Below are 22871 nucleotides of genomic sequence, written 5' to 3' on the forward strand. Positions count from 1 at the left end.
CTGCAACACAAATAAAATTTTATTAAATAAAATTAAAAATATAGATATTTTTCTCTGTGCACAAACTTTGAGCTGGCAGGCTATCAAGTGCACGACCACACGACAATCAACTGGCTGAGTTAAGTTTAAGTTCTGCCGTTGCCGTTGCTGCTCCTCCTGTTTTATCATCATCTTCTCCATCAAAATAGTAACCGGGAAACATAACAACAGAAACACCATCAAGAACTTCAACATAAATTCATTAGTCACGAGTCAAAGTGTTTGGCGAAGGAAGAGAAGGAGATCTTCTTCCGCCAGTTTAAGTGCCCACCGAAATTTATGACGTCACTTTTAGTTGCCACCTCCAGTTTATGGATGCTGAAGACGCTGAAGAATGCCAACCGCAGTCTTGGCAAAACTTTATTACAGATTTTTTAACGAGCTTGTTGGAAAAGGCCACACGAAAAGCTTATAAGGCGAAGAGAATTAAGTTGAGCGATATGAAAGTGGGCTAAACCAAATGCGAAAGATTCGTCTGATTTAAAATTTGAGTCCAGAGGACTTTTATTCGATTTTTTTCAAGAGAATTTTTTAAATTTTAGTTAAAAACCCGAAAAAATTTCTGAATTTTATTTACAGGACAAACTCAACACCCAGTGTTAAAGGACCCACTTTTCCCACACTTATAGTTCCCTAAGATGGACAAGTAAATCGCAGGAAAGGACAGCTTGCCTTAGGGATATCCTTCGAATCGTCGCCCACAAAACACACATATTCGAACGAGGTGGAAACCGTTTTGGCATTATAAAGTGGGAACATTATGTGCTGGTTTTGTCTTTTTACGACTCGGATGTGAACGATTATGGGTGCGGAGGTGTTAACCCATTCTCCTTGGCAAGGGTAACATCTCCATCGTACCGAAAATGCAATATCTATATGCACAAACACACGGCGACGCAGAGGGAGCCGAAGCAGATGCCATATCTTGTCAGATTTGCATGGCGGAGGTGAACATGACAGGCCCAACGTCGAAGCCTGCAGGACGTGCCAAGGATAACGCCATCCCGCACACATATCCGCTCACCCAAATACAGACGACTACTCGCAGAGTTCGTAACTCAGCTTGACACTGCGGCTAAACAGAGAAAAATAATAAAATAATAATAATAAGTATTAACTTGTTATTAAAAAAATATATCTATATATTTATAAAGTCTGTTAATATAATAGGTCATACCTATAAACTTAAATAAGAGATGATAAAATAATTTAGATTCATAAATAATATCATTGGACTTTAACGTGCCTAAAAATATATATCTATATATTTAAATAAGTATATATATCTATATATTTTTTAAGTCTGTTATTATAATAGGTAATACCAATAAATTTAAATTAGGGATGATAAAAGTTAAAATGGTACCAAAAATAAAATGGTTAATAAATTTAAATATTTAATTAAACATAAGGTTTCATTTTACAATTTATAAAATACTAATATATATTTCAATTATTATTATTTTATTAAAGTTTCGAATCAAATAATATTTTTTCAATAAATATAAATATTTAAAATAAATAAATAACGCTATTCAAACACAAAGTTAAACCTGCTTATATTCATTTTCTTTCAGTGCATATAAATCGTTGGGCAACGCTGAGCTTTAAGCAGAAATGATTATTAAGCTGGCTCCCCTAACAAGGGTGATGGGCGTTGAAGGACAGTGTCTTGGTCAGTTTACAAATCCAATCAACGTTGCGTATACTTGATATGCAAACAGGAGGGAAGGAAAACTTTGGCCGCTACTACGGCTGCTTTGGCTCGTTTTATTTCAGCTACTTCTGCTACTTCTCTGCCACTACTACTGCTGCTTCAGCCAAATTAGTTTAGCAAACATCAAACAGGCGAAAGCAGAAGCTGCAGCCAATCAAAGCAACAAGCTCGAAATGAAGAGGAAAAGTGTTTGACTTTGGCTTTCAATATAACGCATACGCCACGTGGCAAAACCGAAATAAAAATGTGTGTGTGTCTGCGTGTCAGAATAATTCAATTTATTTAGCCAACGAGAAAAATGTGAAGCAAATAAAAGCACACATATATATTTTTTGCTGATGTTTGTCTCTGATTTTGATATATAAATGTTGGTACAAACGTACGTATGTGCAGGCGAAAGGAAACTCACAATTTCAGTTTCAGTGAGCAAACATTTTGTGCATAATCCTTGAACACAAGGCTTCGCTACTCCTCTTTTCCTGCCAAGTGAGCCGGAAAATGTGTTATTTTATGCGTAACGCAATTTTGAGGGGCAATTTGAGAAACTTTTACTGCACTTTTAGGGGGAGTTTTATTTTCCTGAGTGCGCACTGATTTCAAGGTCGTCATTGTAACAGGAGGCAGCCATACGGATTTATTGCCCGAATTTCATAAATGTCCTTAAGAGCTGCTTTAAATTTAATCCCCCCAGATTTTTCCCTTCACCTCCGGCTGTGGATTATATATCAACCGCAAAATGATCAAAAGAACGATTAGCCTGCCACACAAAATGCCTCCCAGCGGCATTCAACTGAAGCCTTGAACGAGCAAAGGAAATGCAGGCGATATAAATTAAATTTCAGCTGAAATAATTGCTTTAATTTGTTGCTTCTCCACATTTTAATTGAATTCGCTGCAGAGAGCTGATATTTAAAATGATAAAATATAATGGAATTAAAGAATTATTTCCGTCATTTATGTAAATCAGCTTAGTTAACACAAAACAATGTCGGTCTTGTTTATTTAATTAATACGGTAGCTTATATTTGCCCTGTAAAGATATCAAATTTAATTAGTTCGGATTTCTAGAGGGCGTTAATAAAATTCCACAAAATTGTACTCTCAAAAATAATCTCCTTTTTACACTCAAATAATCAAAACTCGAAATCGCATTTAACAGTATAATTTTCTCGTCTGCTCGATTCAATTAAACCCTGTGAATTGAATTACGTGGCTAAATACACAGAAAATGTAATCATAAATTTTTGTGCAAAATACATACGATGGCCTAGCGAATCCCCCTCTGGCCACTATTCGATACTCTTGGCCAGATAAACATTTGTTCTGGCTGCTCAGTGAGACTCTGTTGCTGCAACATATTGCATTTTAATGGGAATTTCGTTTTCATTGTCAACACTTTTGTGAATTATGTTGGGCGGAGCTAGAGGACACCGAGTCGTAAATTCAGGCTCGAGATTAGAACTGCAAGTGAAGTTGAACGAGATGAGCTCATGGCTCCTGGCTCCTGGCTCCTGGCTCCTGCTCATCCATGCCACTGCCAGCCAGGACATTTGACACTTTTCTGGCTTAATGAGGCAGGAAGCTTCGTCTTGGCTGTGGATCCTGGGATCCTTGGATCCTTGGCTCCCCATTTCTCTATTGTCTTCTGGCCGCACATTTGCGGACGACGTGTGTCAACGCATTGTGCGGTGTAAATTGCTTGCTGCCACATCTTTCCCATTTCCATCCTCCGCTCCTCTGCTCATCTGGCTAACCAATGCAGCACTTGTGAACCCGCCTGGCGGCCCCCGCTTTTTCACCCCTTCTTCACTGCTTCGTCACCCCTTCATCACCCCCTTGGAGCCATTCAAGCCGCCGCCCTGCGTTGACAAGTTGTGTGCATAAATTGCAACTGCCTGGGCTTGTATACAAAACATGTGAAGGATGCGATGCTGCTGCTACTTCAAGGCACTGAAAAATAAATATCTATCATATCCTTCGATATGATCTTTAAATAATGTTTTTTTCATTTTTATAAATATTTATGTTGTATTTTAGCAATGGTAATTATATTTGGTTGTTATTGTCTAGATTATGGAAAATATTATTTATATATTTCCACATTTACCTAGAACAGAACTAGTATCATTCGATCCTTTAAAATTCATCATTTAATATGTATTTTATATCATGGGACTAGTTACTTTCTTACCATAGACAAAAATATTAATATCTTCATTGAAATTTGTGTTAGGTTTGAACTTTTGTTAAAACACAAATAACTTTAAAAATAAATTTGTTTAGAAAATAATTAATATAAACCACTAATCTCGTGCTATAAATTGTAGGTTTAGATTTTTATATTTTTGAAACATATGTATGTTGCAGAACTAACGTAATATTCTTAAGGAATTTAAAATTAGTTAACCATTTCCTGCAGTGCCTTCCTGATGTCGCTGCTCCTGACTATGCATGAGTACGAGTGTATCCTTGATGCTTTTGGATTTTATTTGCTGGCTTAATAAAGGCATCAGGCATCAGGCAGCAAGTACCGAGTACCAGGCCGAAAACCGGCCTCAAGTTTCAATGCACTCGCTCACCTCTCCACCTCCTCCTTGAACCTAAACCCCCCCCACCTTTAGACCCCTCTCGATTATATATGTGTGTGCGAGTGTTTGTGGTGCATCCTCACTTCCGGTTTGGCAATGTTGCATGATGCAGCTTAAATTGCTGCCTCAATTACACATGTCTCGGTCTCTGGGTATCTGTCTCTCTAGCTGCATCTGAATATGTGTGCGTTTGCAGGGTCAATGCTGCCTGACAGCCGGCACAGTTCTTCAACTTTAATGCGATTTTAAAGATGTGGGCATCAGCGACAAGGGCTGTCTGGAAACGAGACTCGATCCACAGATGAGGTCGTGACACGACTTTTAGAGGCCATTTAAGTAAGGCTAAATTATACAAATTTAAAATATTAAGCCGGAAGTTAAGGGTTAAACCAAGAGAAAACTCTTTAGTCGAGTACCTTGACTATCAGATACCCTTTACTCAGCTGCAGAAAGTGCGGGGGAGATGTAGATATGCATGCAGCAAACCGACTGCTTGCACTGCTTGCTCTTCATTATTTTCCTTTGCTCATAACTTTTTAATAATTGGTCCGATTTGAAAAGTTTCTTCTACATATCGATATATATTAATAATACCAGCTATACAAATCTGTGGTTCGAAGTTGGAAAAAATATTATTCTTGATTCAAAATTCTAAAATGAACAAAACATAATTCATGAAAAAACATTAAACCGACACTAAAACAATAAATTACCAATATTATAATCCATCTCTAACGCACAAATTCACGAAATCTTTCTTTCTTTGTTAAATCTAAAACCCCCTTTAAAAATCCCCAAAAACTCCCGTTTTCTCACCAAAACAAATGCAAATTGTGCAGGAATGGAATGCATTTTTAGATGTGCTGGCCATTTGTTTTGTGTCCTGACTTAATTAACGCTGACTTACTCATGTTGCCAGGACCCCGTACACCCCGATACCCGATCCCCGGTTCCTGGTCCCGTTTTGAACCCCCCAGGGGGTCCTCTATAAGCCGCTTGCCAGCATTGTTGCTGTCTTTTGTTGATAATTACTTTTGATAACTTGGCTCTCTTACTTAGTGAGTCTGTCTCTTGTTGTGCCCTCTTTTCCCTTTTTCACTGGTTTTCCCGCCGTTTGCCACCATTTTCCCTTTTTCACGCGGTTTTTCGGTTTATTTTATAGTTGTTGTTGCTGGCTGGTTTGGTTTTCCCTGCCCGGCTTGCATATGGCGCCATTACAGAGCTTATCAACAAGCTTTCGCATAAGCTTTAGTTTTGGTTCCCCTCCGAAATTCCCCCCTCTTCACGCCTTTGGCAACCGACTGGGCTAAGTGCTCCGTAAGCCTTGAGGTAGGTCAAGTAAAAAAATTTCAACCAGGCTCAAAAAAGGGCAGCAACAACGTCTGCTGTGAATAATGCAATTATCGTGGACTAAAGCTGCGAAGCGAGACCATGAATTATTAACAGGCAGATGAACGAAGGGTTAAAGCTGCTCGTGATACGGTGTTTAAAGTAGAAGGTATAAGATCTTAAATTTTACAAACTTTTCTTAGTAATTTTTAAAAAGTATTAAACATTTTAAAAAATATAACATTTTATTATAGAACTAAAAAATCAAAGAAAATATATTTTTTTTAATTTTTATAATAGTTGCAATTCAATTGCCAGGTTTTAAGGAAAAGTTCGACTCTGTAAGTAAACACAGAAAAATGCCTTTCCCATTTTATGCATATTTGTTTGGCTTAGGAAGTGTTTGGCCCAATAATATTTGCCACTCTATTTACATATTGTAAGGCACCCAATTTTCTCCATTTTCCCCTTTTTTCCGCCCCCTCAACTATTTGCGTTCACTGTTTGGCATGCAAATGTGTGTGTCTGTGCATAATGTACCCCGTCCATTGTTGTCGTTGTTTCTGGATGTTTCTGTATCGCACATTTGGTTTTATTGCATTCCTTTTTTCGCACGCACGAGGCCTCAAGTTTTTAGCTCGCACTCCTCTTCTAAATGTCAGCTGTCAAATATATACTATATATGCCCGTAGACATCTTATATATACCCACATATTTACTACGATTACACTTGAAGAAACATCGGTTCATATATTAAATTTGGAAAATTAAAAATAAGTTCAGTTTTTGTTCGACATACACCAATACACCAACTTCGAGTACAGAAAAAAAAATTTTTTAAATTTATCCATTCCATAAATATAAAAAAAAAATTCGAGGAGTTGAACTCGACACCTACTTAAGATTGCTTACCATTTGGTATAACTTAAATTCATAAACAGCTCGTTGAGTAATATTTTGAACCCTCTTAACATTGTTTATTAAATACAATTTCTCTAGGTGCATATGCATATATTTACCATGCATATTTTGATATGTACGTAAGTTGGTTACTTTTGCCACAGTGTCCTTGAAACGGGTGTGTGTGTGGGTGTGTTGAGTCTGTTGCCAAGTGCCTGGGTGTCTGTGTTAGTGGACAGCTGTTAAAGTGACAACATCGCGTTGAAAATTTATGCGATTGCTTATAAATCGGATTTATTTTGATATGCAGGCCAGTGATTCACTGATGATACCGGCAAGTTCCAGAAGCGTGTTTAGAGCCGCTCGTATAATCAGAATTAACGGTGTGCTGAATTTTATAAGTCTGCTTAACTCACTCAATTTGCAAGAATTGACCATTAAAAAGTAATTTAATTCAATAAATTGCTTTATTTTAAGACTCTTTTGCCGACGAATATCTAATTGGTATTTCTAACAGATTTAATAGAGTTTTCTGGAAAGATACATGTGAAATTTTTAAAAATATTCAAAAAATCTTTTTGAATAAAATAAGCCGAAAACAAAAAAGAATCAAATAAATAGTTAATATTTAAACTTGACATTTAGGTCAGTTTTTGATCTTTGACCCATATTACCCTCATGAATAATAAAAACCCCACTTAGCTTAATTTCCCACACAAGCCACTTAATCACAATGGCAACCACTTGATGGATATCAGACCAATTATTCAAATCATTAATATAATTCCGATTAAAAACGTATGAATCCAAAAGACCGAAAGAAAAAAAATGCAAATCAAAAGGTCATTGAATCGCCCACAAAAAAAGCGTACAGAAACTGAAACTGAAGTCGCCCCGGATAGACATCATTTGTATGGCTTGCCCATAATCACAAATAAATAATTAACAAATTTTGATTGAAAATGTCAAATTGCCATAGCCCTGAGCTAAATCCCGAGTGTTGAAGACCCACAAAACCATAAAATGAGTATAAAATACAAAGTAAATTTGCATAAAAGCGGCGATAAAAGAGAGCGCCAAAACAATTTGTCAATGTAACGCCCAAGAGACAACCCCTCCCTTTCTATTTTTGCCCTCTTCGCATGCTAATGGGGGAGAGGGAGGGGGAAAAGAAAGGAGAGGGGGAGAAGAAGGAGGAGGTGGTGATAGCGTGCTAATTTGCGAAGGCAAAGTCAAAATAGAGCCATAAATATGGCAAATGTTTGAAGTTGTTTCCTTTTCTTCCGGACCACCGCTCTCCCCTCCTCTCTCTTCGGCTCCTATACCCCTCTCTTTCTGCTGCCCCTACACACAAAAAAAAAACTTGGTAAAATCAACTGTAATAATTGTCAAACAGGCCCCAACCAGCAAAATTGTCAATTCTACTAAGTAAATAGTCATTTCACAACAACAAAATACACACAATTAGCAAAGACACAAACCCAAAGCAAAAACAAAATACACGTAACTATTTTAATAGTTACGTAACTATCTTTGTTGGTCAATTTTACCAAGCAAATTTTTTTGTGTGTATATCCCCCTCTTTCATTCATTGGTCATCATTAAACCAACCATTTATAATTATACATTTATCGGTAAACCAACCTGATGACTTGGAGCGGTCTCTCACCTTGAGCTTTTTACATTGATTTCAATTCCAAGCCAAAAGAAAAAAAAAACAACAATTTTGAAAACTCGTCCACCATCTCGATATCATCAAATTCGAAATTCGTGCAGTAACAAAAAAGTAAAAAAACCAAAAAAAAAAAAGTAGTTTAGTAAACTGTTATTACATCTGCGATTCATAGAAACACTACATACATACATATATGGTGAAAGGTGGGGGAAGGCGAATTGAAAATGGAACGAACGGAAGTTTGGCAAATAAAGCATTCGCACTGTGGGCCCAGCAGGGAAAAACTTTGGACCTGCCCAAGTTGGTCATCAGAACTTATGGCTTCGCCTTACGTGAGGAAATTCTAAAGCCTGAATATTCACTTTTTCTGAATTTCTACTATAGGCCAACTGAGTGCATCGACCCTGTTGTAAATATTTAATTAACCATCAAGTGCAGCTTTAATTTACATCAAAATATGGCTAACTTAATTAGGTGCAATTTCATCTACTTGCATTTTTACAAGGCTATATAACCCAAATTTCAAGACGATGATTTTATTTAAGATTCATTAATTTTAATTTTTACTACAAAAACTTTAATAGCATTGAATTAATTAGAAAGTATTTTTTTAAATCTTTTTTTTCGTATCTTTTTCACTACAAAATATTCAAATAGCTTGCCCAAATTATGATTAGCTAATTACAAGGCTATGTACGCAAATTATTAAAAATGTTATGACAATAAAAACGATTTCAGCTTTATAAGTCTCAGTTTATTGTGCTCAAGACAATGGTTGAAATTAAAAACGAGGAAGCTCAGGGAACATAATGCTGGACACTATAATTACGATTATTAATTCGAAACTACTTGCCACCTGCTTCCCACATTTATTAGCCCATTTAATTTTTCTGTTTACCCACTTCCATGTTTCCCAAGAGCCAGGTTTCCCCATGGACTAGCAACTCCACCCCTTTATGTTGACCAAAACCAATAAAAGGTAATTAAATTAAACCGTATCTAAATCAGCCACCACGAAACTTGCCCAATTTTTCCACTGTAGATCCAACAGATACATAGGTGGGCCCAAATTGCAGTTCGAATCCGAATCCTCCAGCTGTTATGGCGCTGCCTGATCAAAAAAAATCGAAAAGGGTGCCCCAGACACAACGTAATGCTCCACTTACTTCCTCGAAAGCGAGGTGCTTTCAATTTGCACAAAACACTCCACATAAATTACATAAGTTGACCATAAAATAAACTGAAGAAACAGAGCATTTGCAGGAGAAGAAGAACGGGTGAGGTAAGTGCACCTTTTTCGGAGCAGCTTTTCGGAAACTGGTTGACTTGACCAACTGACCTTGAAGCACTTCGGAGATGGGGCCGCTTACGCAATATGCATTATACCCCGCGATTCCAGTTCGATCTTCTTCTCTTGGCCACACGAAAGTCAACAAATTGCAGCTTCCCCAGCGACGATTGCAAAATTACATTTGAAGTTTTTGGTGTTGGTTTTTTTTTGAGTTTTTCCCCCAACAACAAGCCGCAGATCTTTGGCTTGTCAAAAATGTAAACACAAAAGTCTCGGGAGGGGAAGAAAAAATAAAAAAAAAAAGATGTATAAAAAACGAAGCGACGTCGCTGCCGACGCTGCTGCTTTTGGCCAGGTCTCAAGTGCGATATAAAAGCCCGGCCACAAGCCGCTCAACGATCCACAGTCCAAAGTCGCTTGCAGCTAAAGACATCCCAGTGCACAGAGTTTAACCACCCCAGAAACAGAAAATATGTTCAAATTCGTGTTGATCGCCAGCCTGCTGGTCGCCGTTGCCTTGGCAGCTCCTGCCGTGAGTGTTAATAAATATTAAAAAACCAAAAAAAAAAAAGGAAAAACTTAAAAACAAGACATAGTTATGGCAAAGAAAGTTTTACGGGTTTACAAGTTTCCATTTAGTGACAAAGAAATCAGTATATAACGCGATGTTGCCGCCGTGTCCGTTGATGTTGCTGCGGGGATTTTACGATCGCACGCACTTGGGTCGCTTGGTGCTGCGGTCCATTTCGCACTTCTCGAAGCTGCCGCACTTGACATTGCCACAATAACTGCCAGTGGATCCGGCTATTACAAGAAAAATTTAGAAAAGTTATTCAAATTTAAAGATTTTAATTTTCGGAATTTAAAATATGGATCCTTAAGCATGAAATAGAAAAGCCAAAGCCAGACATAAATATGTACTTTTCTAAAATCTTCAATTTTTCCAAAAAAAAATTTTTAATTTCAAAAAAACGTATTTAAGAAACAAAAAAATTTTTTTTAATTTAAAATATTGTTTGTTGATAATAACAAAATCAGTATGAATTCTTTTCTGTGAATAGAGAACAGATTAGTTCAGGAAAAAAACACTTTTAGACTTCCTATTATAATATCAATATTTCACATAAATATTTGCATATCTTCTTACACCTCTTTCCTATATATACTGGCTTATATTTAAGGTCAAGACCGGTTTAAAAATATCATTTTACTTTATGAAAACTTACTGTTTTTGCTACCAAAAGGCGATTTATCGGCTCCGGAATTTCCCAGCAAATTGGGCTGAACGCAGCTGCGACCATTGCACAAATTCGGGCAGCATTTTCCGCCAATAGCACTGCATTCGCTGTCATGCAGACATTTTGGGGTACAGTTTTGAACCTTTGTGGACGAAGGACAGTCTGCCGAAAAAAGGGAGTCTATTAAAAAGCTCGGGAAAAGCTGAAAGTGCACACTTACCACCCGCAGCAAAGGCAGCAACCACACAGGCAGCAATTAACAGAGAAAGAAAGCCCAGCTTAACTGAAATTACATAAATGTAAAAGCAAATTCTGAGTGGTTCCGCATTTCGTGCGAATATTTGATAGCCATATATGTGTATTTGGACCTACCCATGATGATGATAGTTGAACGTCCGCTTCGTTACTATAGTTAACATCGACTGGCGTTCATCGGGCTTTATATGCCCCGATCGGCGGTTTCGAGTCGAACAAGTTTTCTGCTTATTTGCCTTTGTATTTTTCATTTTTCACTTTATTTTTTGTATTTCACCTCCCCAACTTGCCTTGACGAGAGGTACTAAAACAAAGGAACGACAAAAAAAACACGGACAAAAACAACAGCAAAGCACTTATCAATTTGACTTTGGATTTACATACGAGAAGGATCGGAATTAGCGATATTTGAAGACGCTACTTTAAGAAGAAGATATAATATATGAAAGGGGCGCAAATAAAATATTATTTTCCATGCGCGGTTCCAAAATCCCAATTACCACCCACTCGGGTGAAAAATGAAAGGAGCTGTGGTATTCAAAAAGTGTGCATCAATTTTTTTAAACCCCCTCCAGGATCGAAATAAATATTTTAATGTATTAAAATATTTTTTAAGGTTATTTAAAAAACTGCACTTTGACACCTTCATATGATTACCATACCGCTGTAGCGTATAAAACAACCGTACGACCTCTACCTGAAACACATATCAAAACAACAGTACATCGACATATTTCAATTACTGTTTCCGTTCATGCACTTGCTCAAAAGACAGGGGAATAATGTGTCAAGATGTCGTAATGAATATATCATTTCTTCTTCTTTGACTTGAACGATCCGGCATGAGTCATTCCGGCATAGTCTATGTTTATACGAAACTTAGAAATCAAGATATTTCCGTTTTTCAAAGTTGAACAATATTTGCAACCATTGTATTGTTTTGAGATTGGTTGTCTGTATCAATCATGTGGTATAAACTTTGAGGGAGTCATGTAACCATTTCTGACAGGCGACTATTAAACTTAATAGTTTTGCGGTTCAATGGGTCATTTTGGATATTACACAGGCATCGTGATCTCATAATCCATTTGTAGGGATTGGGGATCCCGAAGTCTAGATGACCGGACAAAAATATTTAGATCTTCAGCTTAGAAACTGGTACAACTAATATTTAAATAAGACATGAATAAATTCAGCATAAGGGGGCGTGTTTTGTTGACTTGACCGAGAAGGTTTAAGTTTTTTTAAGTAATAAATTCAGAAGTGTTGCCCATGACAATAACTAACTAATTATATCTTCGATATTTTTCAGCGCGAGGAAACCGAGGCCGAAAGGGTAGAGAGGGAGGAATATGAAAAGTATCAGAACGAAAATGCCCAATACGCGTTCGATTCCAAAGTGGACGATAAAATCAACGATGGACAAATTTCCCGGACTGAGGAGCGCGAAGGAGGCACTGTCCGTGGTTCCTACAGCTACTTCGATGGGTTTGTTCAACGCCATGTCGAGTACATCGCCGATAAGGATGGCTACAGGGTGCTTAAGGACGAGATGAAGGATGTTGGCGATGGCCCACAGTTCAATCCCGAAGGCCAAGCTGACGTACAGGGTTCTCTGATCGGCAAGTACTCCATTAAGTTGGACAAGACCGACGACGAGAAGCACTACAAGGACATCCATGCTTAAGCGAAAAAATAATTGGAGATTTCTAACATTTAGAAATGGACTGAATACATCCTAGAGCCTTAAAGTAGAGTAAACACCATCAGAACACAAATTGTATTTTTCCTCCGAAATAAAATATTGAAAAAAATTTAAAAAAGTCCCATAAAGGAAGCGATCCTTCACTCCTTAAAAGTTTCACGGTTACTTTCTTATTTTCAAATTTATTTGTAATAATGTTTATTTATTGGTTAATTTTGCGGTAAGTGCATCTAGGAGCAAAACGTTGTTCTTCGTTTAGGTTTTGTTTATGAATTTGGATTCATGTCGCCATTGGTTTATGCTGATGTTGCTGTTGATTTAATGGCTCTCATTCATTTACTGTCCTCAAACTGTGTTCATTTTTCCGTTTGTAGTTCTTTTCTTTCTCTTTATAATTTTCAATGTATTTTCGTATTTATCAACAGTTTTTAGCTTAACATATAGGGTCTCGTTTTGAAATCAATTACGTGTATTACATTTACGTTTATGCGCTACATGCTAAAGAAATGTGGGCGTGGAGAGTCTTAAATCGCTTGGGTGAGTGTGTGTATGTGGGTGTTGTCGGGTGGATAATACTAAACTTAGAGAATTAGAAATTAAAGCCTAAGCGCTGGGCCCAAGCGTTCTCAAAATACATTATGAATATTTCATAAATTACACAGTAAATTAAAGTATACTTAACTAACAATAAGTATATTGATCAAGTTCGTATATTCAGAAATCGAACCAACCGAATCACGCACATACAGCGAATAAATTATAAAAATATAGTCATCAGACGTGAGTGAGTCCATATGCTAACCTAACCTCTTATGTAGTTTATATTCTGCCATATAAATTACATTTAAAACATAAATATTTACATTAGAATTACTTTCTTTAGTGTTTTATGCTATACTTATGCCTTCTCTTCGTTCATATTTGCTTTGCTGTAAGTTAAATGATAGTTTCATATCGAGTTCTATTGTTTTTTTTTAGAGTGCTTGTGATATCCTTAAACAATCACAAAAAACAACGAGTATCTTAAGGGATATGCAACAAGCACAAAACACACAACACTAGCTTGCATTTTAGGCTTAACTCTTCCCTCTTCCCTATCTTTATACAAAAAGTGTTACGAATTGCCAGTTTGCTTAGTTTACATGAATTGCAAATGAATTATAATATACATTTATGTATGGTTGCCATTGCTGCGTCCGTGCGTAAGCCTCTGCACTTGCGTTGTATTATTCTGTTTGTTGTACACTTGGTTTTTGCCTTTGCTCTTTGATTGCTACCGTTCACAATTCAAACGTTCGCGGTATCTCTCTACTGGGATCGACTAAAGATACGGGTCTCTAAGTAACTATAATACGTTATCCATCTCATCTAATCACGCAGGCGACGCACAGCTTAGCCGCACCGATGCAATCGTCGTGGCAGAAGGCTCCGCACTGCTGGCAAATAACCATCGCGTTAAGTGAACAGGCGCAATTGTTTGGCGTAGCGGTAGCCTCATTGCCCGGCGGAGTGTTCTCCCCGCTCTGATGCAGCTGCAGCAGTGGGTGTGGATGTTGTGCAGCGGATTGTTGCGCCTGTGGCTGCTGGTTGATGGGCGAAGGTGCTGCTGTGGGTGCTGCGTTGGTCGTCACTATGTAGTTGTTGCCAGCTTCCATGAGAGCGACGGCCGATGAGTTGGTATTGCTGCCGTCGATGTAGGCGATATTGGGTCCTAATTGGAAATGATATTAGTATTTTAATAAAAATATATACAGAACTAAAAATTCTATGGTTAAATACTTACTAATAAATTACTAATCTATATAAAACAGATTTATTAAAATGATGTATAGCAGGGGCCGTTTTTTTTACTACATTTTGAATCTACAAGCTTCTTCAACTTATAAAAAATAATAGAAGTTGTTTAATAAAATCAAAAAGACAAGAGAAACAATACTTTTTTCGGCCCCTGCTATTCAACCGAATCTTCCTTATTATATAGGTATTCATGCAAAACACAAAAGTAATTCGACCACGTAGGTTAATCTAACAAATCTATGCAACAAACTTATGATTGCGTGCCAATTATGGTAACATGACCAGTAGGTTGATGATTTTGTGGGTGGTGATTTGAAAGACGTACCTCGCTAACCACTAATAATACACCAATTTACCTGCAGCGATATTGCGCCGCACAATATTCGCGGCGGCGCTCACATTGCCCAGCGGCTGCGGCTGCTGATGTTGCTGCTGCTGCTGTTGCTGTTGCTGTTGCTGCAGTTCGTGGTGATGATGACGCAACGCATCTGTGGCGGAAATTGTTGGCGCTATAACGTTACCGCTGCCTGCAGTCGTATCCACCGAAGCTGGACGCCCGCGTCCACCCATAGGAATGCCATTCAGGCTGTGCAGCGGATTCTGAACAGTGACAAACTAAAATGGGAAAGGTTTTAGTACGGAGAACACATTTTAAAAGGCAAAATGATAGACCTACCTGATTTTGATGCATCGGTGGGGCACTGGAGGCTCTAGGCGCTTGATTGTCAGCTGCCCCCACATTCGCGCGATGAACAAGTACGTACTGACCGCTGCCATTCTGGTGGATCAATTGCTCCGATGCCGCCTGCTGAGGATTTTGCACTGGCACCGGCACTGGTGAAGTGGCCGACTGATGATGCTGCTGCAGCAACTGCAACTGCTGAGGGGTAGCTGTAGCTCCGCCAGGACCTGGACTAAACACATGCCGGATGAGCGTGGTGGGCGAGGGCTTTCGCTGGACGTATTTCTTCCGCGGAAAGCCACTCATTCGGGGTCCGATGACCTGAAATATCCAAAGAAATCCAATTAGTTATTAAGAAAATAATAATATGCAAGTTAACTGCCTACCTTATAAACTCCCGGACGTCCTACACCCATTACATTCGGCGGCAATCCAGCGGGCAGAGCTCCCGCACCAACTGCTCCACTGACCAACAGCTCCTCTTGCTTTAGAATATTCTGTGGTGGTGCTGCGGCCACGGCTGCTGCCATACTCCCGCTGGCCGTCGTTACGTTGGACATGGGTGTGGCGGCCACCGTGGAAACATTCAGGGTCACAGGATTAACAGGTGTTGCAGCCGTAGTTACCACCGCCGGCTGTTGATGCTGGCTGAGAATCGCGGCCGGTGGGCGCAGTTGGGCCTTGAGGTTCTCGCGATTCGGACTATTTTGAATTACGGCCTGGCAGATTTGATAGCTACGCTCCAGATTAACCGCTCCCGGTGGCAACCTGTTGCTGGTGGCCTTGCGACCTTTGCCCGTTGGCATTTTCGGCTGCAATCTTTGCTGCGCTATGGTAGTTGGCACTCCCGAAGGTGGCAGAGCTTTCATCGTCAGCACATTGGGAATAGTGGGCATATTGCTGTTGTGATTGGCCAGGTGCTGCTGCTGCTGCTGCTGTTGGGGGGCAGGTACTGGCGGTGATTGCTGCTGCTGCTGTTGCGCGGCTGTCACAGCAACAACATTGGCGTAGGCGGACGGAATAGTAGCGGTATTTGCTGTCGTTGCTGCTGTGGTAGGCGATGCATTGGCAGGTCGCGTCATGGAGATGATATTCAGCGGTTTGGCAATGAACTTGGCCTGTGTTGTCGGCGGCGCAACATTTTGCTGCTGTTGTTGTTGCTGCTGCTGCTGCTGCATTAGATTGTTGTTAGCCGCCTGGGCGAGTAGTTGTCGCTGATGCAGTTGCGCCTGTTGCAGGGCAAACTGCTGAATTTGCTGTTGCTTTTGTTGTGCGGCAGCCTGTTGCTGTTGCTGTTCCAGTTGTTGCTGCTGCTGATGTTGTTGTGCGAGCAAATTGGGCGACAAGAACTGTTGGGCTCCGTTTCGAAGAGCCACGGGTAATGTCTTGGTTAAGGCATTGCTACTTGTTGCTTGCTGTTGTTGTTGCTGCTGCTGCTGCTGGTGTTGCTGCTGCTGCTGTTGTTGTTGTTGTTGCTGCTGTGCGGCTGCCGCCTGCAGCGTAAATTGTTGTAGAAGCTGCTGTTGTTGCTGCTGGCGTTGCTGCTGCAGCAGAAAGTTGCCAATTATCTGACCATTGGAGTCCACTAGAATCTGCCGTTGTTGCGGTCCAGTTGGCTGCGTGTTTTGCTGCGGCTGCTGTTGTTGCGCTGGTTGTTGCGGCAGCTGGCTGATAGTGAGACTGTTGCTGCTGCTACAAAGGCTCAGATTGTTGCTGCTGTCGTTGCTATTGCTGCTGTTGGTGATCACCGTGCTGGACACCTCCATTTCGGCAGCAGACATTGGGACAGCGTCGCAGAGCATTTCCTGGGAGATCTTGAAAGAATAAAATTAATAAATAAAAAATCCTTAAAAAAATATAATTTGTAAACTCACATCATTTCCATATTCGCTGTGAGCTTGCGGCATAAACGAATGTTGGGACAATTGCACCACATCCTGGATATGCAACTGCTGGTGTTGTTGCTGCTGTTGTTGCTGCTGCTGCTGCTGTTGATGTTGCTGCAGCTTGTCCACTATCTCCCGCACCGCCTCGCTATCCTCATCCATCATCTGCTGCTCCTGCTGATCATCCGCTATGCATTCCACCACTTCATCGTCTTCCTCCTCCTCTTCCTCGTCCTCCTCCTCATCGTCGAGCACTTCGTGGCACACATCGTTGTCCATAATGTCGTCGATAACGTCGGCATCCTGCACTACATCCATCAAATCGATGGCATCGTGGCTTAGGTTTCGCTGCTGATCCCCACTTGATTGTGAGCTGCTCAATTTAATGTCGCCAAAGTTCCAATCGTGCTGCACATGCTGGTACATCTCATTCGAGTTTAATTCCACTGGCAACTCCTGTTGCTGCTGCTGCTGTTGCTGCTGCAACTTGGCCACCGTTGAGAGCATCGCTTGAACATTTGCCAAAGTGGTTTCAGCTGCCGCCGCCAGCGTCAAAGGAGCCGAGGCTGCTCCCGCGGAGGATGATGTTGTGGGCGCAGTTGTCGTCGAGCCTGAATTGCTGCTGGAGCATGATGACGACATCGAGGCGGTGGAGGATGAGGACGAGGTGCAGCTGGTGGATGTAATCGAACTGGCCGGCGTCGACCCAGAAATCGAGCTTGCAATGGGCATTGGTGAGTCCTCCAGCTTATCGCCATGCTCTTCCAGTTTAATAGCTGCCGTTGTTGCCGCTACATCGCAAAATAGGAACAAAAAATACATTAGAATCTTGAAATAGGTAAGAGATAAGTATGATGATTACTGTTGGACGATGAAGATGAAGTGAAGTAGTTGTGATTGATGGTTGATTGATGGTCTTGGAAATAGGCTGATTAAAAAGAATGAAGGAAAATTAGTTACTAGTACTGATAATTCTGAATGCAAACTAACCGTGATCGATGGTATCTGCAAAAACGAAATCATGGCTATTTGTTCCTGTCAAAATATCTGCCTCGTTTGTATTATCCAAAGGCGCTTTGGTTTCTGAAAGATTAAAGGAGTAAGGGAAAAGAACTAAATGAGTATTTCGTGGATATAACTTACCAGCTGCCAGTTCAACGCTTTGCAAGTAGCTTACAAACTGGTTGACCACCTCCGGATTGGTTGCCAAGGGTTCCGGCTTTGGTGCGGCTGGTGTGACAGCAGCAATCGCTTGTGCAGGTGCAACAGGCACCACCTTCTCCACATCATCTACTTGTTTAATGGCAACGATCACCTCCTCTCCACTGCTGCACTCAGATGGCTCAATTTTATCACAGGTACTGTTGATAAGTGGCTGATGTTGTCGTTGGTGGTTCTGTTGCTGCTGCTCCTCCTCCTTGATTTTAGTTTCCGCCGCTGCATGATCCACAACATCAACATCATTCCCTGACGCATTAGGAACAATTTCGGCTATTTTCGGCTGTTTGCTATCCTTCGATGTGCTGGGCAGCTCGTCGGGATCGTCGTCCAGCGTTATGGTGGCTATCGTTGTGGGTATTTGCTTGCGCTGCGAAGGACTACTCGATGGACGTTTGAGGATGCGGCGTTGCTGTTCGTTTAACACACTATTCTGGCTGCTGATGGTGGTAGAGGCAGGAGCTGCTACTGCTGTTGCTACTGTAGTTTTTGTGGTTGCTGCTGTCGTTTCGCACTTTGTGCTCTGCAAAGTTATTACAATATTATTTATTTGACATACTAATTAACGAGTTTAGTTACTTACCAAATCAAATTTTAATTCAGTCTCATTATCACATGTTGCTTGTTGTTGCTGTGGTTTTTGTTGCAATGTCGCTGGTGGTTTGGGCTCACTCTTTACGCTGGCCGCAGGTTTCTGCTCCTTCTGGGCTCCCTCGCTTTCCGGCTTCCCCTTGCTCCTCGAGTTCTTCTCACCCCAGAAGGGCTCGAAATGCTTCAGCTTCCAGGGATCCAGCTTGTTCTTTTCGCGCTCTGCCTCCGTCTTGAGCTTCAGCTGATTCTCCGGCGTGAATTCGCCTTCGCTCAACCGCTCCCGCCATTCCAGACAGGCTCGGGCGAAGAACTCGTTGTTCAGGCACGAGGCACTCAGCCGTATAGCCTCCGCGGGGCTGCCTCCACTGCCGCTGGGCAGCTCCACTTCGCTGGCCTCACGATCCACGCTGGGCAGGAGCTGTATGAGATTGTATTGATAGAGGGGCGGCAGGAGCGAGAACGTTTGCTTGTTGAGCAGCGCCCTCAGGTTCGTGGAGGCCAGTATGGAGTCCGGCGTCTCCAGATCGATCTTGCCGTCTTTTGTCTGCTCAATTTGCGCCGCCGTAGTCAACTTCTTATTGCTCCTGCGACGGGGCTTAACACTGAAGCCGGGTATGGAGGCCAGGACCTCGCGCATGGTCGAAGCTTGCGAGGATCCGGCCTTGCTACCGGGTGAGATGGCGGATGGGTAGTTGGCGGCGGCGGCTTGGGCTTGAGCTGCGGCCGCTGCAGCTGCTGCTGCTGCCGCTGCCGCCGCCGCTGCTGCTGCAGCCGCTTTGACCTGTTGCTGCTGCTGGATGCGTCGGCTGCAGATGAGGCGCGTGGGAGGAGCAGGAGCGGGAGCGGGAGCAGGAGCAGGTGCCGGGCTGACGACTGGCTCTTCACTGGGCGCCATCGGCTTCTTTTCAGGTGGTATGGGTTTCACGATAATGCGTGGCAGGTGGCGTCTACAAAGGGAAGTAGTTTATATATTTCTAGATTTTTTTGTTATATTTTTGAACCCACCTCAGACTGTGCGTGTGCTTGGTGGAGGGCGACACCTCCAGCTGCTCCAGGGCCAGTGGATCCTTCTCGTCGTCGTCCACCAGATTGACGTGCTCCATTATGATCGGAGGCGGTGGAGCGGCCAACAGGGACTGCTGCTGCAGCATCGGCTGGTGGTGCTGATCCGCCGCCTGTGGAATGAGTAGTTGTTGGTGGTGCTGCTGCTGCGACGCCGCCGTCGTCGTCGTCGTATCCGGCGTTATTGTTTTCATTGTTAATCGCTCTGCCTAATCTATTTACAGCGAACTTTTGATCCATGCATCCATGTCAGGCGAGTTTCTTCCGCACATACTGCAATTGGATGGGAAGGCGTAGTTCCGCAAAATTAGTTTTGGTTTGTCAAGAAAGTTGATTAAAGTTCAAATGGCAGTGGGATATGGTTTTTTATGAATGAAAAGGGGATCTCAAATAAAATCAATAATATATGGATTTATTAACCAGATAGATTTAAACCTTAGGGCTTTAAAATTAAATATTTTGGTAGGTAGGTTAAAATATTAAATATTTATTTATTTTTATTATTGAAAATTAAAAAGGTTTTTTAATACTTTTTTTGATTAAAAATAAATAGTTTTACCAATTGTTAAAAGTTCTAGATTATCATACATATATGGATTTTTAAAAGATTTTGTAAATAAAATAATAAAACCATATAGATTTTAACTTTTAGGCTTTAAAATTAGATATTTTAGTAGGTTGTAGACCTAGAGTAATCCTAAAATGTTTTTAAAGTTTTTAAAAAAAAATTGAAAAAAATTTAAAGTGTCTTCTTTGATTAGAAATAAATAGTTTAACCAAAGGTTACAAATTCTACACCTTTAAATGTTTTCTAGGTTTAAAATGTACTGTTATTTTCCCCATGAAGTCGGGTTCTAACTGTAGTTCTTGTATTTCAGTTTGTTTATTTGACCTACGAAATAAAAGTCCTAAGTTCCTATTCCCAATATGGTTTAAGCTTCCTGACCGAAACTTCAGATGGGCAAACTTGTTCCTAGTTTTTCAGTTTATGACACGATTAATCCTGCACAAACCTGGCCAGCAGTATTGTCCATTTTAAGGCAAAAACTGTCTGTATAATTTTAACGTTGCGCCCTTTGTATATGTATGTACTGCCCATCTGTGTGTATGTATGTACGTATGTATTTCGTTAGATGTGTGTGTGTGTGTAATTTTATATGTAATCGAATTGCGGCTATGCGGAGATTTTCCGTTTTACTTTGGTTTCCATTATCGTTTTAGTTTTCCTTTCGATTTTCCGCACTCGCCAGCATTAAAATTAAACAAAAACAACAATGTAACTTCAACAATAACAACAACTACGAGCGACCTGCGAAGTTGTTGGTTGGTTATATTTTTTTTCTCACGCACGCACACACACACATCCAGGCACTCACACGCACACACACACACTAGCAAGCACAGCAAAGAAGTAGAAAAATTGCTTTTGTTGCTATTTTAAACAGATTTGTGCGGTTATTTTACCTATTTATCGTACGGATTTTGAGCTGTACTAGAGCACTATCTTTTGCATAATGCCGATTTTCGCCTCGCTAATGGCTCACTAAATTAAATATTGAATGGGGGAAATGTGAATGCCAAACACACAAACAAAGCAGCTACAAAATGATTCTTTTCTAGCTAACTATGCCGGTCCCTTTCTGGCGCACGCGTTTTGGGCTATCGGGCCCAGCGCCCGACCCTCTCGCTCGCACACTACGCAGAAAAGCTGCGTTTAATTGAATGAAATTGTTTTAGTTAGTACAATACGAACACTGGGCACTAGTTAGCAGCAACTTTTAAGTGTTTTTTCGTGGCCCGTTTTAAACGCGAATCGCTCGAATTTCTGGCTGCCCTGGCCAAGTCCGATGGGGTTGTTGATGTCGCATCCGATACATCGGATATCGAATATCGGATGGGAGCGGAGCGGTAGTATTTGCGCAGTCACTGCTCCCGCAGCAGGGTTGCCATCGAATGGCTGCACTAGCGGGGAATGGCTGGAAAAAAGCTAGAGAAAGGAACAGTCGTGAGTGCGCCAAAATACCAGTTTATACCCGCAGTTTTATGTGTAAAGCCTAGTACTCAGTACGATGAAAACTGCTAGCTAAGCATAGGAGTAAGCGAGAGGCAAATAGGTAGCTAAGGCCTTTAGCTGGGACTTTTTTCCACGGCGGTACTCAGTTGAGCTAAGGAAACAATAAGGAAATACCAAAAAAATACTAGATTTAGCGGATGAATTCCGATGAACGCCTTAAAGCCTAGTACTCAGTTCGGCTAAGAGTTTTACTAGTCGAAAAATATTAATATTTTAGGGTGACCGAAGTTTTTGGAGTTCATCCGCAATGCATGTAGAATGGTCTTACTCTCAGCAAGCAAATTAACTGGCGCCAATTTTGAAATATTACAAAATGATTAGCCGACCTAGGTCGCAAGCTTTAAATTTGCTGTTGGAATGAGGATATGTATTGCTGCAACTCCTACAGGCAGTTTTCCATTGGTTTTTGGGGTTTTCATTCTATTTATAATATGTTATTGGCACACCCCTTCTGCACAAACACAGCCAAAGATCAAATTTTTTATTCTTTGGGCCGCGGCTAAAGGCGTTCATCAGAATTCATCCGCTAAATCTAGTATTTTAGTGGTATTTTCTTACTATTTCCTTAGCTCAACTGAGTACCGAGGTGGGAAAAAGTCCCCGGCTAAGGGCCTTAGCTACCTATTTGCCTCTCGCTTACTCCTATGCTTAGCTAGCAGTTTTCGTCGTACTGAGTACTAGGCTTTAGCCGCGGCCCAAAGAATAAAAAATTTGATCTTTGGCTGTGTTTGTGCAAAAGCGGTGTGCCAATAACAATTTAGGGGGATTCCCTAAACTGTTGAATTGCTGAATTGTTGAAAATTCAACAAAAAATTTCAGCAATT

At 40.8% G+C, this 22871-nt stretch overlaps 3 protein-coding genes across 7 annotated transcripts; 1 reads left to right on the forward strand and 2 right to left on the reverse strand.

Annotated features, from left to right (window-relative positions):
- Positions 1-9801: 9801 nt before the first annotated feature.
- Cpr51A (Cuticular protein 51A) lies at positions 9802-12855 on the forward strand. The gene is made up of 2 exons (XM_017142518.3): positions 9802-10071; positions 12345-12855. The coding sequence occupies exons 1-2, from the start codon at positions 10012-10014 to the stop codon at positions 12717-12719; spliced, it is 435 nt and encodes a 144-aa protein (XP_016998007.1). The 5' UTR covers positions 9802-10011; the 3' UTR covers positions 12720-12855.
- On the reverse strand, positions 10136-11280 carry LOC108058033 (waprin-like protein). Its single transcript, XM_017142519.3, has 4 exons — positions 11150-11280; positions 10998-11060; positions 10766-10939; positions 10136-10343 (listed from the first exon to the last, which is right to left on the reverse strand). The coding sequence occupies exons 1-4, from the start codon at positions 11151-11153 to the stop codon at positions 10243-10245; spliced, it is 342 nt and encodes a 113-aa protein (XP_016998008.2). The 5' UTR covers positions 11154-11280; the 3' UTR covers positions 10136-10242.
- A 44-nt stretch (positions 12856-12899) lies between the features above and the next one.
- Positions 12900-21862, reverse strand: Asx (Additional sex combs). 5 transcript variants are annotated; one of them, XM_017142515.3, is made up of 11 exons: positions 21727-21862; positions 19917-20246; positions 18904-19858; positions 18246-18843; positions 18093-18185; positions 17965-18030; positions 17091-17893; positions 15603-17030; positions 15211-15537; positions 14891-15149; positions 12900-14448 (listed from the first exon to the last, which is right to left on the reverse strand). In XM_017142515.3, exons 2-11 carry the CDS (start codon positions 20165-20167, stop codon positions 14102-14104), a joined length of 5127 nt encoding a protein of 1708 aa, XP_016998004.2. In that variant the 5' UTR covers positions 20168-20246; positions 21727-21862; the 3' UTR covers positions 12900-14101. The 5 variants fall into 5 exon arrangements, with proteins under 5 accessions (XP_016998004.2, XP_016998003.2, XP_070070300.1 ...); XM_017142514.3 differs by lacking the exon at positions 21727-21862 and adding an exon at positions 21438-21670; XM_017142516.3 differs by lacking the exon at positions 21727-21862 and adding an exon at positions 21438-21672 and having other exon boundaries at positions 14309-14448; positions 14860-15149.
- Between the last annotated feature and the right edge of the window lie 1009 nt (positions 21863-22871).

The sequence above is a fragment of the Drosophila takahashii genome, chromosome 2R, assembly GCF_030179915.1.
Source record: "Drosophila takahashii strain IR98-3 E-12201 chromosome 2R, DtakHiC1v2, whole genome shotgun sequence".
Classification (NCBI taxonomy): domain Eukaryota; kingdom Metazoa; phylum Arthropoda; class Insecta; order Diptera; family Drosophilidae; genus Drosophila; species Drosophila takahashii.

Coding starts and splice junctions, on each gene's coding strand:
- Cpr51A (XM_017142518.3), top strand. CDS start 10,012: ATGTTCAAATTCGTGTTGATCGCCAGCCTGCTGGTCGCCGTTGCCTTG. Junction 10,072..12,344: donor TTGCCTTGGCAGCTCCTGCC/GTGAGTGTTAAT, acceptor GATATTTTTCAG/CGCGAGGAAACCGAGGCCGA.
- LOC108058033 (XM_017142519.3), bottom strand. Junction 10,940..10,997: donor TGCTGCCTTTGCTGCGGGTG/GTAAGTGTGCAC, acceptor TTTTTTCGGCAG/ACTGTCCTTCGTCCACAAAG. Junction 10,344..10,765: donor GCCTTTTGGTAGCAAAAACA/GTAAGTTTTCAT, acceptor TTCTTGTAATAG/CCGGATCCACTGGCAGTTAT.
- Asx (XM_017142515.3), bottom strand. CDS start 20,167: ATGAAAACAATAACGCCGGATACGACGACGACGACGGCGGCGTCGCAG. Junction 15,538..15,602: donor GACGTCCGGGAGTTTATAAG/GTAGGCAGTTAA, acceptor TGGATATTTCAG/GTCATCGGACCCCGAATGAG. Junction 14,449..14,890: donor GCGGCGCAATATCGCTGCAG/GTAAATTGGTGT, acceptor ATTTCCAATTAG/GACCCAATATCGCCTACATC.